General features: G+C 52.3%; 1 protein-coding gene across 2 annotated transcripts; it reads left to right on the forward strand.

The window, feature by feature from the left end:
* Positions 1-273: 273 nt before the first annotated feature.
* Positions 274-8,374, forward strand: PRUNE1 (prune exopolyphosphatase 1). 2 transcript variants are annotated; one of them, XM_075071090.1, is made up of 6 exons: positions 274-321; positions 1,307-1,485; positions 1,868-2,026; positions 2,309-2,403; positions 3,108-3,266; positions 6,978-8,374. In XM_075071090.1, exons 1-6 carry the CDS (start codon positions 311-313, stop codon positions 7,497-7,499), a joined length of 1,125 nt encoding a protein of 374 aa, XP_074927191.1. In that variant the 5' UTR covers positions 274-310; the 3' UTR covers positions 7,500-8,374. The 2 variants fall into 2 exon arrangements, with proteins under 2 accessions (XP_074927191.1, XP_032623878.2); XM_032767987.2 differs by lacking the exon at positions 274-321 and having other exon boundaries at positions 737-1,485.
* Positions 8,375-15,336: the final 6,962 nt, after the last annotated feature.

The raw sequence follows: 15,336 nt of genomic DNA on the forward strand, positions 1-15,336 counted from the left end.
CCTTTTTAAAGTGCTTTGAGATCTAAGGATGGAACGCACGATACGGCAGCTCAGTGTTATCATTAAATCCCTGGTGAGGGCTCCAGGCAGGATGGGAGTGGGGAGTAAATGGTGGGCAAATGAAGATGTTATTATTTGTATTGTGATAGAATCCTGGCCCAGGACCCTGTTGTGTTATCCGCTGTACAGACACAGAACAGGAGGACGGCCTCTGCCCCAGTGAGCTTACAATCGAAGTAGATGAAATTGCTTAGCATTATAAACAGAGGGACTGTCTTGTCCATGGAGTGGATGGCATCTTTGCTGAATTATGCAAGACCGGTACACAAGGGGCAGTGGGAACCCCGGGAGGAGCGAGTGACTCGCTTTAAAATATTCCTAATCTTGCAGTTGGCTCACGTTTCATGGGTACTGGGAAAGAGACGGGTCTTTCCCAGGGACAGCTCTCTGCACACAGAGGTCAGCATGGAACAAGGCACAGAGAGCTTGGGCAGGGTGGACTGTTACCCACCAGAGTGGATCTGACGTCCAGACAAGCTCAAGAGCCCTTCAGATTACTTGGGAGGAGCCGGGAGAGTTCTCATGGCTGGAAGGGGCCTATAGACAGGAGCTGCGGCTTCCCCACAGCTGTTCTGCATCCCTGGGTGCTCTGGTTTGCACAGCCTTCCCCTGCATCGCTGGGAACCTGAGCATGATGGCATTCCCCCTTCATCTTCTACATGCGTCTACCAGCCTTTCCTGTGCCCGCCTTGCCACCACCCTCACCCCTGCCCATGCTCTGTGTATTGTCTCCCCCTCTGCACGGCTACCCTAGCCTCACCCCCACACCCCCCAGGTGCCATACCATCCTTTCTCTGTTTAGGGGCTGAAACCTCTCTCCCCTCGCTGCAGGACCACCTTCAGCCCAGCTCCTTTGCATGTGTATGTCAGTATATTTTCAGTGTAGAGGAAATAAGCTCCCCGCATTGGCCTTTTTTGATTCGGGGAGCAGGAAAAGAGCCTGAGAGAGGAGGAATTTTTGGTCCATCCCCAGGGTGATGCTATAAATACACAATAACGCCCACCAGGGTGCGCCATAACGCGCTTGGATGCTCTGGGGTGGATGGTGACGCCAAAAGGACAGGATCCATCCCTGGGGTGACTCTATTGACCGTAAGTCCCTTGTTTTGGGGCGGGGGTGGGGAGAGAAATTGCAGAGAGAAATGCCTGGGGACGAAACCAGGGCCTTTCCTGGCCTGCATCCGTCTCTCCAGAGAGGGGCGCTCTCATGGGCGGCACCGCTCACTTTCCCATCTCGCCCGCCCAGCGGAGATGCAGCCCTGGAGGAGGCAGTGATTGAGGTGATCGACCATCGGCCCCTGGAGAGGGAACCTCGGTGCAGAGTCACCGCGGAGCTGGTGGGCTCCTGTGCCACACTGGTGGCGGAGAGGATCGTGCAGGGCCCAGCGGAGCTGTTGGACAGACAGACGGCCGCCCTGCTGCATGGTGAGAGCAGTGCCAGCAGGCTTTGATGTTCAGGGATGGGTGTAGCATTCTGGGGCGGAGACCCACAGCCGCAAATACCAGGCCCGTGCCCCAGGCTGTATCCTGCTGGCTGTAAAACCGGCCCCTAAGCAGCAGCATGCTCAGCAGGGCTGCATCTGCACCAACCCAGGAAGCAGCAAATCCTGGACTCTTGCAAGGCCAGTTTACTGCATCATGGCTTTGCCTAGGGGAGATATTTCAAAGCACCTGTCTAGACCCAGAGGCTCTAACTTCCCAGCTCATGTCTAAGACCACGACAACTGTGTATGGTCTCTGTTTTCTCGCGGCTTGGCTCACAGCACACTGTGTTTCTGTGTCAACTGCTGCTTCCTTTGCTTCAAAGGTACAATAATTCTGGATTGTGTCAATATGACTCCAGAAGCTGGGAAAGTGACTCCCAAAGACACTCAGTACGTGGCCCTGTTGGAATCCAAGTTCCCAGACCTCCCAGAAAGGAACGTCCTGTTTGAGGCTCTGCAGACAGCCAAGTTTGATGTGTCAGGTACCGGCTTTTCATGGATTGATGGGGGATCAAATGGGACGGATGGGGAGGGCAGGGGCTGGATGGAGCTTAGATAGTTGGAGGCACTAAATCAGACGAGTATCTGAATTAATCTGAAAACAGTCCAAGAATCCACCTAGCAGTGTGGTCAGAGGGTTGTGTTTGTGAGTGCTGTCTGAGGCTTTTGGAGCATCAAAACACAAAGCTCCCCGGAAGTGATCCAAGCTCCCGGTGGGAACGAATGTCCCTCTTCACTCACGCTTGCCCCTCTCGTTTTTCCAGGGCTCACTACAGACCAAATGCTGCGAAAGGACCTTAAGGTGCTGTCGAGTGACGGGCTCGTTCTTGCCATCAGTGCTGTGTATGTGACGCTGGAGGTAAGGATCAATGCAACGTGGGGATACCGAGGCACAGGGAAGTGAAGTGACTTGCCCCGGACCATGGAGGGAGTCGGTGGCGGAGCTGAGAATAGAGCCCAGGAGTGAAAGCAGTTTTCGTCCACTGGGTGTCTGTGCATTTTGCCATTTAAATGTTACCCTGTGCAAGTGGGAAGAAGCTGATCCCAGGATTGTGAGCTCCTGAGTTCTCTCCCTAGCTCTGCCAGTGAAGTGGGGATAAAGCTGCCTATCTACCTTGCAGGGCAGTGGAGGGTTTTCTATCTCTCTGTGGTACTTGGTCTGTGTAGTATCTGAGCACCTCCCCTCACAACCCGCCTCTGAAGCAGAGCAATGCTGTTATCCCCATAATACAGGTGAGGAACTGAGTCACAGCGAGGGAACTTGCCCAAGGTCACCCAGCAGGCTAGTGGCGGAGCTGGGAATAGAACCCAGGTCTCATGCATCCCAGTCTGTCGCCCTATCCACTAGACCCCACTGCTGCCAAATAAACATCCCTTCTCCAAGGAGCCTGCAGTCTGAACAGTTCAGGCAGAGCAGGTCCATGAGACAAGAGGGGTGGTGCTGGGGGCGGGGAGGAGGACAGGGTAGTAAGATGGAGAGGAGCTGGCAGCATTGCCAGCCATCCTGTCCCGTTGCGTGGCTGTGCCTTCTGGACTCTGACGCCAATCGCTGTCCTTGCCTAGGCCTTCCTGCAGCGGCCTGGCTTGCAACAGGACCTGTGCGCCTTCTGCCAGCGGCACGGCTACGGCGGGTTGGTAGCCATGACGATATCCTTCAATGAGTGGAACGAGCCATTCCGGCAGCTCGCGGTGTACAGCCAGCACCCGGCGGTGCGGACAGCGGTAAGCATAGTTGGGGCATGCCGCCTGCCTGCCTGGGCTCTGCCCTCACATTCTCAAGGGATATTCCAGAGCCGGGCACCCTCTCTCAGTGGCCAGTCTCAGCAGCCCATGCGTATAACAAACTAAAGACACTGTGATTCCTGCCTGCAAACGCTAAATCCCCTGTTTGCGTCCTGATCCTGCACTGCATTTAAACAGGTGCTTAACTTCAGTCACATAGAATTGTAGGACTGGAAGGGACCTTGAGAGGTCATCTAGTCCAGTGACCTGCACTTGTGGCAGGACTGAGTATTATCTAGACCATCCCTGGCATGGGTTTGTCCAACCTGCTCTTAAAACTCCCCAGTGATGGAGATTCCACAATCTCCCTAGGCAATTTATTCCAGCGCTTAACCACCCTGACAGTTAGGAGGTTTTTCCTAATGTCCAACCTAAACTGCCCTTCCTGCAATTTAAGCCCATTGCTTCTTGTCCTGTCCTCAGAGGTTAATGAGAACAATATTTCTCCCTCCTCCTTGTAACAAACTTTTATGAACTTGGAAACTGCTATCTTGGCCCCACTCAGTCTTCTCTTCTCCAGACTAGACAAACCCAATTTTTTCAGTCTTCCCTCATAGGTCATGTTTTCTAGACATGTGTGTCTTAAGTTCTGACCCAGTAAAGCACTTCTCTGACTTGTTCTCATAGTGGCCGATTGCTCTAGTCTGGCCGTTGCTTGACCTCAATAATCCCTGCCCCCAAAGCTGCCCCTCCCTGCCGCCCTCACCTTGGGAACCTCCTAGAAATGCAGCAAGGGGAGGAACGGGACCATGGCTAGTTGCTTCTGCAAAGAGCCCAGAGCAGAAACCAATTTGCTCCCGCTGCAAATGGGGCAGAGCGTACAGGGGTTTGGGAGCCAAAGCTTGAGATCTGGGGGTTTTGTCTGTCCAATGTAAAACACAAGAGAGCTGCCTGTAGGAAGAGCCCCCACTGGGTATCAGACTCTCTGGGTGCTCCTGGACTTGTGAATTCCCAGCTCAGCCTTGGTCTTCCAGATCAGCATGCTGGGCTGTAGCTTCCCTTAAAGGACCAGCACACTCTTTACCCTGCCAAAAAAGCATTGGTGACCTGTTCAGTGCCTGCCCAGTTGAGATGCTTCTGAGTGGAGTCCAGATGCAAGACAGCTTTAGCTCTGACAGCGACAGGCGTTACAGAAATCTCACAGAGGGGACTGGCGTTCCCAGCCCGCTGCTTTCCCAGAGATGCTTCCCTTGGTTACACCAGTCCCCACCCTCCTGCGGCCTCGGCCCCCGGCTCAGCAGAGCATTGGAGTCCTATGGGAGTCAGTGCCTTACGAAACAGCCGCCCAAGCGCTTTGCTGAATCGGGGCCCAGGTGCACGAGCTGTTCCAGCACCTTCCACGGCTGTCAGGTTCCAAGCACCATCCACTCTGAAACCTGCTCACCCGCCTGATGTGCCAAGCTCCCAGCCGAGTCACTCTCCACCCAAGTGGAAGCAAAACTGCTTGAGAGCCCTGTTCTTCTCCCCCGGCCACCTTGGTGGGTTTTTCTAGGTCTCTCCGAATCCCCCTCCCCCAAGACTCAGCACTGCAGCCCCCCCATCCCCTGCCCATCAGAGCTTGTTCATGCCACGGTTGCTCCCATAGCCGGTGGGGTAGCTGATGAGCTGTGCCAGCGTCGGCATTCACCCTTCGGCTCCGAAGCTGCCCCCAACGCAGCAGCCCACGTGCCTGCAGAGTTTGCTTCAGTGCTTCCCAGAGCCCGGCGAGAACATACCACAAGAGTGAGGGAGGAGGCTGTGTTTACTCCCCCCATCCCCTGCTGTGCAGCAACGGCTCCCCTCCCCTCCGTTGGATCCTGCGCCATCACTTGTCACTCATTAACTGTGGTCAAAGGTTTAAAGCCGTGGGAGGGATCGCAGGCTAATCGCCCGGGTGGGTCAGAGATCACAGCAGCTGAGGGGACCGAGCGGGAGATGGCGGCCTGAGAGATGGGAGGTAAGAGGCTCCTTTTTTCATCCCTTCAACTGGCTCTGTTCCAAAGGGATATGCCCTCCGTGTGATCCTGCCCTGAAGTGTACCCTTGGAGTCTGCTGCACCCGGTGCTTTGCCTCTGGAGGCTGAATCCAGAGGCTGGACTGGGCAGATACAAGCCGACTGTCGATCATTCGAACCCAGCCTGTCGTCCCCCCCGACACACACACATCTACCCTCCCAGTTAGTGTCCACTGATTGCACTTGTTCCTTAACACTATGCTTATGGTGCCTCTCGCTTAACCCCACAGCGACCGTGTTGTCTGGGCAAGCGTGAAACCTTTCCCTGGGCTGTGGGGGGCGCGTGCGTTTTCTCTCGTTTGTCCGGTTGCCCAGGCACAGGAAACTTGGACTCTGACGCTCAACTATTCTAAGAAGTGTAGTTGCTTTGGAGTCTGCGGGCCAGATCCCCGGCTGCTGTAAATCCGCCACAGCGCCATTGGAGTCCACGGGCCAGATCCCCGGCTGGTGTAAATCAGCGTCGCTCTCTTGGGATGTGCTGACTGACACCAGCTGAGGATCTGGCCTGCTGTCCAACAGACTGAGCACCCTGGGAGCTGTATCCAAGCTTGCGGGGAGAGCAGCCCTGGGATCAGAAGGGCCCGGCTGGGAGCACTGAGCGCAGTGACCCTAGCTCTGGGCTCTGCTCACACCCTGGGGCCACACCTGGCTTTGCAGATGTGGTGCAGCAGAATGGGGCTCTCGCCCAGGGTCCAATCAGTGTGAGGCAAGCTCTATAATTCCATCTCCCCTCAAATGGTGTAAATCTGTGGAGCTGTGCCAGTTTACACCAGTGGAGGATCTCATAGACTCATAGGTCAGAAGGGACCAATATGATCATCTAGTCTGACCTCCTGCACGAAGCAGGCCACAGAATCTCACCCACCCATTTCTATAAAAACCCCAAGCAGAGAATCCACCAGCAAGTGACCCATGCCCCACGCTGCAGAGGAAGGCGAAAAACCTCCAGAGCCTCTGCCACATTGCCCGGCAGGACAAATTTCGCCTCCCCGCCCAAATTTGACGATCAGCTAACCCTGAGCATGTGGGCAGGGCTCCCAGCCAGCAGTCATGCAAATTCTCTGCAGTAACTCCCATTCCATCCAACATCCCATCGCAGACCATGAGCGACCTATCTGCTGATAATCCAAGAACAATTGCCAACATAAACTATCCTATTCATATCATCCTTCCATAAACTTATCAGCTTAGTCTTAAAGCCAGAATATGTCTTTTGCCCCCACTACTCCCCTTGGAAGCGTTCAACTTCACTCCTCTAATGGTTAAAAACCTCATCTAATCAAGTCTGAACTTCCTAGTGTCAGTTTGTACCCATTGACCTTGTGTCTACCATTAGTACTAAGCTTAAATAATTCCTCTCCCTCCCTAAAGTTAATCCCCCTGATATATTTATATAGAGCAAGCATATCCCCCCGGAGCCTTCTTCTGGCCCTGAGTGTATCTGAATTACATGGCTAGTGCCCCAAGCGGCAGAAATGTAGGAGGGGAACTATGGGGGCTCAGCCCAGAACAGACAGGGTGAGCCTCAGCTCCAGCTTTGCTGTCACTATGCATGTCATGATCCCATCCCGGCTGTGTTGTGACAGCAGGTTCAGCCTTTGGGAAGGTCTTTGGTTCCCAGCCGGCTCCTCACCCCCTCGTGTTTCTGTCCCCACTAGGTGTGTGGCGTTCTGGAGTGCGCTAACAACCCGCCCCTGGACCTCTCCCCTCTGGGGAGCCTCTACCCCAACATCTGTGCCTACCACCAAGGCAACACAGTCGCATCGCGTAAGAAAGTCCTCCCGATCCTTAAAGACTTCCTGAGGGAGCAGGGCATAACGGCTGGCCCCATGCATCCCGCGGACACAGATTCCTGTGGCACGACGAGACCGGAGCCGAAAGACGCCTCTGCCGGTTGCGGCGAAAGTGACGAGAACCCAGAGGACTCGGATGTGGCTGGCGAAGTGGGTGCCCCGGAGTACGAGCCAAGGGGCAGGAGAGATCCTGCCAGATACCCGAGGCATGGGGATGCCCTGCTGGAGGACGATGCCCCATTGCCTCCCACCCCCATGAACAGCCTGGTAGATGAGTGCCCTCTGGACAGGGGGCTGCCCAAGCTGTCGGCAGAGGCGATCTTCGAGAAGTTCAGCCACATCATGGTGGTGCGCCCCTCCACCAGCAGCAGCCCCGAGAAGAAATGACACCGGGGCTGGTGCCTGCTCGGGTTTCAGCGACGTGATTGCAATCCTGGCACTCTGGGATTAGGTGCGCGGCCTCTTTCTGTGTGTGGACGAAACACGTCCAGCTGTCTGACGTGGACCCCGGCCTCAGCAATAAAAGCCAGATGCAGGCTCTTTTGTCAGCGATGCTCTGGAACTGACCTCTGTGGAGCAACTTCTCCAGCAGGGGATTTCATAGGAAAGCCAAACAAAATGCCAGCAGAGTGGCACCCCCCAGTGCGAAGTGCAGCTCCACTTTAAAGGCACCCGGAGGTTTGATCCTGACCGGACTGTGCCCACAAGGACCACCTCCTTCTCTGTTACAGTGATTTCTTTAAACTCTGCCCTGGCGCAGCCGCAGCCGCCTCTTGCGTCGCTGTGCCCTACATCATGAGCAGTTGTGCCGTGTTATGTGGAAGAACGCCCAGGTTCAGCAGCCACTGAGTCCCATTCCACGCTATGTCCCATTTCTGTGTGCACAGGCTTACCCTGTGCATCCCTGTCCCTGGACTGACATCGTGGGAGGAGGGATCTTGGCCACACTCTCCTTGAACCCTCTGTGGATTTGGCAGCTTTGTTTCCATCCAGAATCCCCCTCGGGGAACAGCAATAAAGGAGAGGAACTTCTCTCCCGTCTCCTCTTCCCCCGGCCCATGTGACCCAGTCAGCTGTGAAAACTCTTCCATCACAACTTCCCCCTTATCTGTGGTCGTGATTGTCCAATCCCTTTGAAACCCTGGCTGGATGGCTTTGGAAACTGACCCCCTGGGGCAGTGAATTCCAGCCAGCCGTCCAGGGGTTGTGTGAAAGAGTTTCTTCTGAATTGGTTCCTAAAGCTGCCCTGGAAGGTGACTGTGAAAGGGGGCTGGTCCCACAGCCAGGACAAACAGGGTTGGGCAGGAGTGACTCTAGGTATTTTGCTGCCCCAAGCATGGCAGGCAGGCCACCCCGGTCCCGCGGATTCGGTGGCAGCCCGCGGGAGGTCAGCCGAAGCCGCAGGACCGGCGGACCCTGTGCAGGCATGCCACCGAAGGCAACCTGCCTGTCGCCCTCGCAGCGACCGGCAGAGCGCCCCCCGCGGCTTGCCGCCCCTGGCACACATTTGGGGTGCTGGTGCCTGGAGCTGCCCCTGGGGTTGGGGTCCTGTTAGCAAACTGGGGCCAGGCTGCCTCTGCAGGGAGGGGGCTGGGGTCTGTTCCTCCTTGGGCATCATCTGTGGAATTGTTACTGATTTCCAGTTACAGGTTCTAGGGGGCTTTTTCTGTTGTTCCTCCCCCCACCCCGGGGTGGGTGCACAAGAAGGAAGGAGCCTGCCTTGACTTTTGGAGCCCTGGCTGAGTTTGCAGAGCTCACAATGAGAAAAAAAAACTCCTCGGCGCTCGTGAATTGAGCGTGTTTGTTTCCGAGTCACTGAGAGGGAGTAACCCCAGAATCCCAGGCTGTTGTCTTTACCGTCCTGCTGGAGAGTGAGCTCCCCGTGCCTTGGCACGGTCCGACCTGCAGGTGGGGAAAGGATGATGCAGAATGCCCCAGTGTGTCCGTTTCTTCTGGGGGGACTGGCAGGGTGCGTCTGTGACCCACAGCTCGGGTCATTTTTACTGTCTCTGTTTAATGTCACTTTAATTGGTAAAGCCAGTTGTGTTAACGCTACTGCTCACCTTCCCGGGGGCATGTTCGGTACCTAGACACGTACCTCGCATAGTTGCCTTTGGAAAGTAGCCGTTAATCTTTTGCTGATAGTTGAAGGTGACGAACAAGGTACTTTCTAGGTGGCGACTATTCATTAAACTATCGAAGGGGCCACACTATCAGCTTGCCCTTAACTCGGCCTCTTTTGGTGTGGGCTCACTTGATTTCAGGGGCGGTTTCATGTCTGTGATTCTGTGGGCTGGCAGCTCAGATTGCTTGAGGCCTTGTCCACATGGGAAATTTGCACCAGTTCAAGTTAAATTGTTTTTTTAACCAATATTGTTAAAGCAGTGCAAACCCTGCAAAAACCAGAAAATCTGGCCTCGAAATCTCTTCCAGGCTCTGTTCCTTGGAAATGGCCATTGTCCACCACCCTGCTGGTGCTTTCATTGCTAAGGATGGACTTTCATCCTGGGGCGGTGATTCTGGTGCACCTGGCACCCAGGAACTGGTGTTCCCCAGAATTGTCATTCTGGGCTCTCACGTGATAACTGTAATGGCCTGTGACTCCTAAAAAGGCCTCAGGTACTGACACTGCAGGTTAGCAAGTAACCACGTGTGCCCCCAAACCAGGTCCACTCTCCGGGGCACTTGCATGAAGGGAAAAACTCCCTGATCCCATAGTCCGACCCCCGTATAACCCCTTTGTCTGTGGTGGCTGTCAATAAGCCTCGGGTGCTAAAATCCCAGACACGTTCCTCAGTGCGTCATGAATTCCCCTCCTCCTTTTCGTCTTGTGAATGATCTAACCACGGTACGTCTCTATCGGACATGCACCCTAGAGAGACCCTCTTGTGGCGGAGCCCTGAGCCTCCTACACTACTGTCTGTGTCTGTCTGTATATCCCACAAGCAAAGGCTCGAACAGGTGGGCCTGGGAGCTGCACCGATGGCCGATACCCTGTGCCTGAATCCCTCTCGGGTTTGTAGCTGTAATGCTGTCTCTATGAAAGCAACGTGCATCCTTATTTAGGGAGGACGCCTCGAGAGGTTCAGGCTCAGAGGCTGTCAATCGTGCACCAGAAATAAGACAGAACCAGGTGTGCAGGGTGTGATCTCCCTCTTTATGTGTATTGCAGTGGCATGCAGGAGCCCCAGTCACTGACCAAGACCCCATGGTGCTAGGCGCCGTAAAAACACAGAACAGAAAATCTGCCCTAAAGAGCAGGGAGGCAGAAAGGCCCTGGAGGGTTCAATGAAAGCTTTAGTATCTGCCAGGTACAATTGGATGCTAGAGTTGGGGGTGACATTACATAGCCCTTTTCGAACTAGTCTTTGCAGCACCCCTCTGGGTGAGTGTGGTCATTATACTTGCTGTGCAGCTGGGGGAAAGTGAGGCACAGCGGGGGATCTGTCCTGCCATCGAGTTGGTGTCCACTGGGGTATGATTCAGGAGCTCCCAGCTCAGGCTGTCCCACATGGTAATCAAAAGAACCAGGATGCGTTTGCGATCCGTGGGGTAAAGAAAATCTGCTTTGTGTGAGGGGTTAGGGAAGGAAGATATAGAACTTGTGGGGCGTAGGGTAGGGAAACTCTCAGTTCTATCAGAGCTGGGGTTTAATTCACCCTTGCGCAAGGTTAGGGGAGCAGCACCAAGGTTAATGCATCACATAAGCCAGCAAAATTGGTCTCCACGCCCTGATTTAGGAAAGCAGCCCTATTCGGGAAGGGTGCTAAAAGTTAAACACGTGCCTAAGTGCTTTCCTGAATCGGGGTTGGACGTGTCTTTGGAGGGGGGTGTCAGTTTCACCTGTTAATCTGGACATCAGCTGAAGTAATATACAGTATGTAATAATGGCAAAATAAGATGAGAAGCAGCTTTATTTAAATGGAGGGGTCTGGGGCACAGTGAAGAGAATGTGGTTTGATTTTTCATCCAATGTAGCATTGTATAAATCACATTTTAGCAAGAGAACCAATGAGAACCTCAGAGTCGTCGCAGTGGGTCCGTAAGCCTTTCTGTTCCATTCTTGGCAAGCCCATCTGCGGCAGGATGGGCCGCTGCTCTCAGCTGGCAGTGCTTTCTGATGGTACAGTTTTGTTAGTCTTTTTTTAATTATTTGATATGGTAATTTCCCTTCCAACACTTTTGGAGTGTTGTGTTTTTACTTAGGCCACAGGTCTACTAAAATATGCTGTGTTTCAAAATTAATTTCAAAATTGTATGAAAAGAGAGAAATACTACGTAACCAAAGTTTTTTGTTTTTGTAATTCTGATAATCTTGTATTTTAAGGATTAAATGTGTGTGCTTTCCTGAGCTGTGTTGTGTGTGTGTGTGTGTGTGTGTGTGTGTGTGTGTGTGTGTGTGTGTGTGTGTGTGTACTTTAACACACACACACACACTTCCCCCTGCTCATGGTGGTGTATATTTTAGAACCCACCCATCCACCCTCTATTCACAGTTAAGGATTCCATGACTTCTGCAGCAGCCAGTGCAGCTGATTTTGGGGTGGCCCAAGCAGATCAGGCAGCCCCTGGGCCAGTTGCACCAGCCACTGCTGGGGCAGTTTGGGTGTAGGAGGGGGCTCAGGGCTGGGGGTTGGGGTGTGGGGTGGCGCTTCCCTCTCGGGGGCAGAGGGGTTCCCTGAAAGCGGCCAGCATGTCCCTCTAGCTCCTAGGCAAAGGGGCCGGGGGGTCTGCAGACTGCCCCTGCCTAGAGGCACTGCCCCGCCCCAACCAGTGGTGTCTCCGGACCGCCCCCTCAGAGCACTCCCGGCCAAGTTTTAGTCAGGGGTATAGTACAAGTCATGGACAGGTTACGGTCCATGAATTTTTGTTTACTGCCTGTGACCTGCCCATGACTTTTACTAAAAATACCCGTGACTAAAACTTAGCCTTATTCATGGTATTTGTTGTGTAGATCATAATCAAACACAAAAGACTGAACACCCCTTTTTGTGACAAATTCTGCTCTTGCTTAGATGCAAGTGGCTTGACGACCCCCACGGATGGATCGTTGGCAGAGACTGAACCCAGGATTTCTGGATCTAAAAGCACCAGCCTCTCCAGCTTGAGCTAAAAGACCACGTGACTCACGCCACGTCTCGACTACGCACCGTATTGGCGCGTTAAAATCGATTGCTCGGGGATCGATATATCGCGTCTGATCTAGACGGGATATATCGATCCCTGACACGCTTATATCGATTCCGGAACTCCACCAACCCCAACGGAGTTCCGGAATCGACATGGCGAGCCGCGGACATCGATCCCGCGCGGTGAGGACGGGTGAGTAAATCGATTTTAGATATTCGACTTCAGCTACATTATTCACGTAGCTGAAATTGCGTATCTAAAATCGATTTTAGCCCGTAGTGTAGACCAGCCGTCATTAGCTTTTAGGCAGTAGCAGATTTATCAGGCTCCGTTCTTTAGCCACTGGAGAGGGCTAAAGAGCCACACTGATCTCCTCACACCCATTTCACAAATTTGAGGGGTGTGTCTGAAGGCCAGGGCTGCCTCCATGATAAACCTGAAGAGCAGGACAGAGGGTGATATTCATCCATGTGCACAGGGGACACGAGTGGTGCACAGAGCAGCCCCCTTCCTCAAAGTGGAGAAAGTTTCTCCATGAGGCTTGATTCGCCACCTCCTTGCAGAGTGGGATGTGAAACGCTGCTGCATCACACTGGTAGCATTGTTGCACTCACTTTGCACTGGTGTAAAAGACAGCCGTGTTGCAATCACGGCTTGAACACAAAGACATTAGATAAAAACATAAATTCTCTTACTGGAAGGTCATAACAACACAACTGTATTTCTTAGCATTCAGAGCGATAATACATAAGAACCACAAAACAGAGAGAGGCAAAACAGGCTGCTCCATGAAACTAGGCTGACCAGATAGCAAGTGTGAAAAATCGGGATGGGGGGCGGGTAATAGGAACCTATATAAGAAAAAGCCCCAAATATCGGGACTGTCCCTATAAGATCTGGACATATGGTCACCCAACCTAAAACAGAGGTACAGCTCATTCCACCTAGAGTGACCATTGCTGCTAGATCCAGTCTTGTGCTTCCCTACAGAGCTCTTACAAGCAGAACCAGGAAAAACCCCTGAAATTTAAAGCAGCAGTTTATACTTTTAAACTGTTTCAAGACACTCCAAGCACAAAGGTGCTGGGCAAAGGCGAATGGGGCCTGTGGTGACCACCATAAAAGCGCAAAGGCTGAGGTTTTCCCAGGGGCCTACGCCAGTTAAGCACCCACATCCCTGCGACATTTCAAAGGCTTCTTTGGAAATCTCAGTCTAAACACTCCTTTCCTCCTGGCAGAGCTGGGTTAAAGGTCACTTGTAAATGGAAAAGTAAACTGGGCTCACACCCATATTTTTCCTGCCTTGTTTTGTTTAAAGGCCTGAGAGGCTTTTAAAATGGTCCCTGCTTGGTTTTATGCTTTTAGAAATATCAGACATGTCAAGTCTCTCTTCTGCTGGAGGGACTCAGAGAACTAAGTTGGGAGCAGCCTTCCGGGAGCTGGAAGGATCTTTAACAAAGAGAGCATTCTTCCCAGTTGTTTGCCGAGCATTTGAGTTAAATGGATTTTTTTTAAAAGGATGCTTAAAGTTAAGCATATGCTCAAGTGCTTAACTAAGACTTAAAAAAGATAGATTTTTTTTTCTTTTTTGTTGCTGTCAAATCACTGTTTAAACACAAGTTTTGCCTCGACTTGCTTTTTTTCAGTCAAATGTGTAACCAAAGCTCCTGTGTTTACCTAATAGTTCCTGGCAGCGTCACATTGTAATGAGGAAAATAAATGTTTGGTTTTGCAACTTGAACGGCAAAACACAATAGCTGAGGTGCTAAGCAGGGTTCTCTCTCCCATACTTATACCAGCCATGCACTTTGATTGCTTAGCCAGGGGGGTGGGGGGAGCAGAAAAATCTTTACAGGCCTGTTCCTGAACTAGTGGAGAATTGGCAAGATTGTGCCATGAGAAATAATGAAACTGGAGTGGAATGGGGAGCGGCTTTTATCCAGGCTCAGTCAAAGTTTTAGTTGTTGTTAACGCCAATTTAACTCAAAGGCCTGATCGGGGACAGGGGGAGAAAAACTTCCTTTGTTAAAGATACAACAGTCTGACCCTATCCTTAAAGGCTGAAAAACACTCAGTCGATATCACTGGGCCCTGCAAAAGCAGGGATGGCCGGCTTTGAAAGCTTTACGGTTCTTCTTTAAAAAAAAAGAAAAGAAAAAAATCCCTGCTTTGATTAATCAATTCAGCTACATGAACAAGAGGGTTGGAGGCTCATCTAAGCAGAAAAATCCATCTTCCCAGAGTTCCTCAATGAGCATCAGTTTGTTCCACCCTGGAAACATGAGATCATCAAAGCCCGCTCTCATTGGCAGAGCAGTCTCTCTGAGGGCAGATGCAGACACAGCTGACAGATGCCTGGGGCCAATGATCAGATCATGCCTGGGTTGGAAAAATCTCCCTTGTATGTAAACTGAAGAAGGTATATGTCTGTTTGTGCACAAGAATGCGCACAGGTGTGTGTTAGATTGTATGGCCAGAGGGGCCTATTAGCTCATCCAGTCTGACCTGTATAACAGAGGCTGGAGAATTTCACCCTATTACCCTGTGTGTGTGTTGTTTATTTTAAAGGGCTGCTGGAAGATATGAACTGTGGACTGTTTGTAATGAAACTGGGGAAAATCCACCCCTGAAATGCTGCATAACAGAAACAGCATTTGTTAGACTCATCTATATTACCAGAGCAATTTAAGGCCCAAACCGAGATCAAGGCCTCATTGTGCTGGGTGTTGCACAGACACAACCTGAGACACTCTCTGCCCCAAATAACTCCCAGTCTAAATAGGCAAAGACCGGCTTATAGTTAGTTGTCATTTTGCAGATGGGAAAACTGAGGTCCAGTGCAATGTGTTAAAGGTCCCACAGGGAATTAGTGGCAAAGCTGGGAACTGCATGCAGAGGTCCTGACTCAGCCCCAAGGCAGATCTACCGCTGAATTAGAGCTTTTTCCAGCTGAGTTGCTCAAAGCCCTCTTGTCCGACAGCCTGGTGAGCGGCACAGACGGGCAAGGGGGTTCCGTGATGAGCCCAGGGGTGAGTTTGTTCTGCGCTCCGTTGCTTTTCCTTTTCAGTACAGTGTGTGTCCCCTTATGTACAGG

Source organism: Chelonoidis abingdonii, chromosome 11 (genome assembly GCF_003597395.2).
Source record: "Chelonoidis abingdonii isolate Lonesome George chromosome 11, CheloAbing_2.0, whole genome shotgun sequence".
Lineage (NCBI taxonomy): Eukaryota > Metazoa > Chordata > Testudines > Testudinidae > Chelonoidis > Chelonoidis abingdonii.

Excerpts from the sequence above, each read along its gene's own strand:
- PRUNE1 (XM_032767987.2), top strand. The coding sequence starts at position 1,203 with ATGCCTGGGGACGAAACCAGGGCCTTTCCTGGCCTGCATCCGTCTCTC. Across the intron at positions 2,404-3,107 it reads CTGTGTATGTGACGCTGGAG|GCCTTCCTGCAGCGGCCTGG; the intron begins GTAAGGATCAAT and ends GTCCTTGCCTAG. Across the intron at positions 3,267-6,977 it reads ACCCGGCGGTGCGGACAGCG|GTGTGTGGCGTTCTGGAGTG; the intron begins GTAAGCATAGTT and ends TGTCCCCACTAG.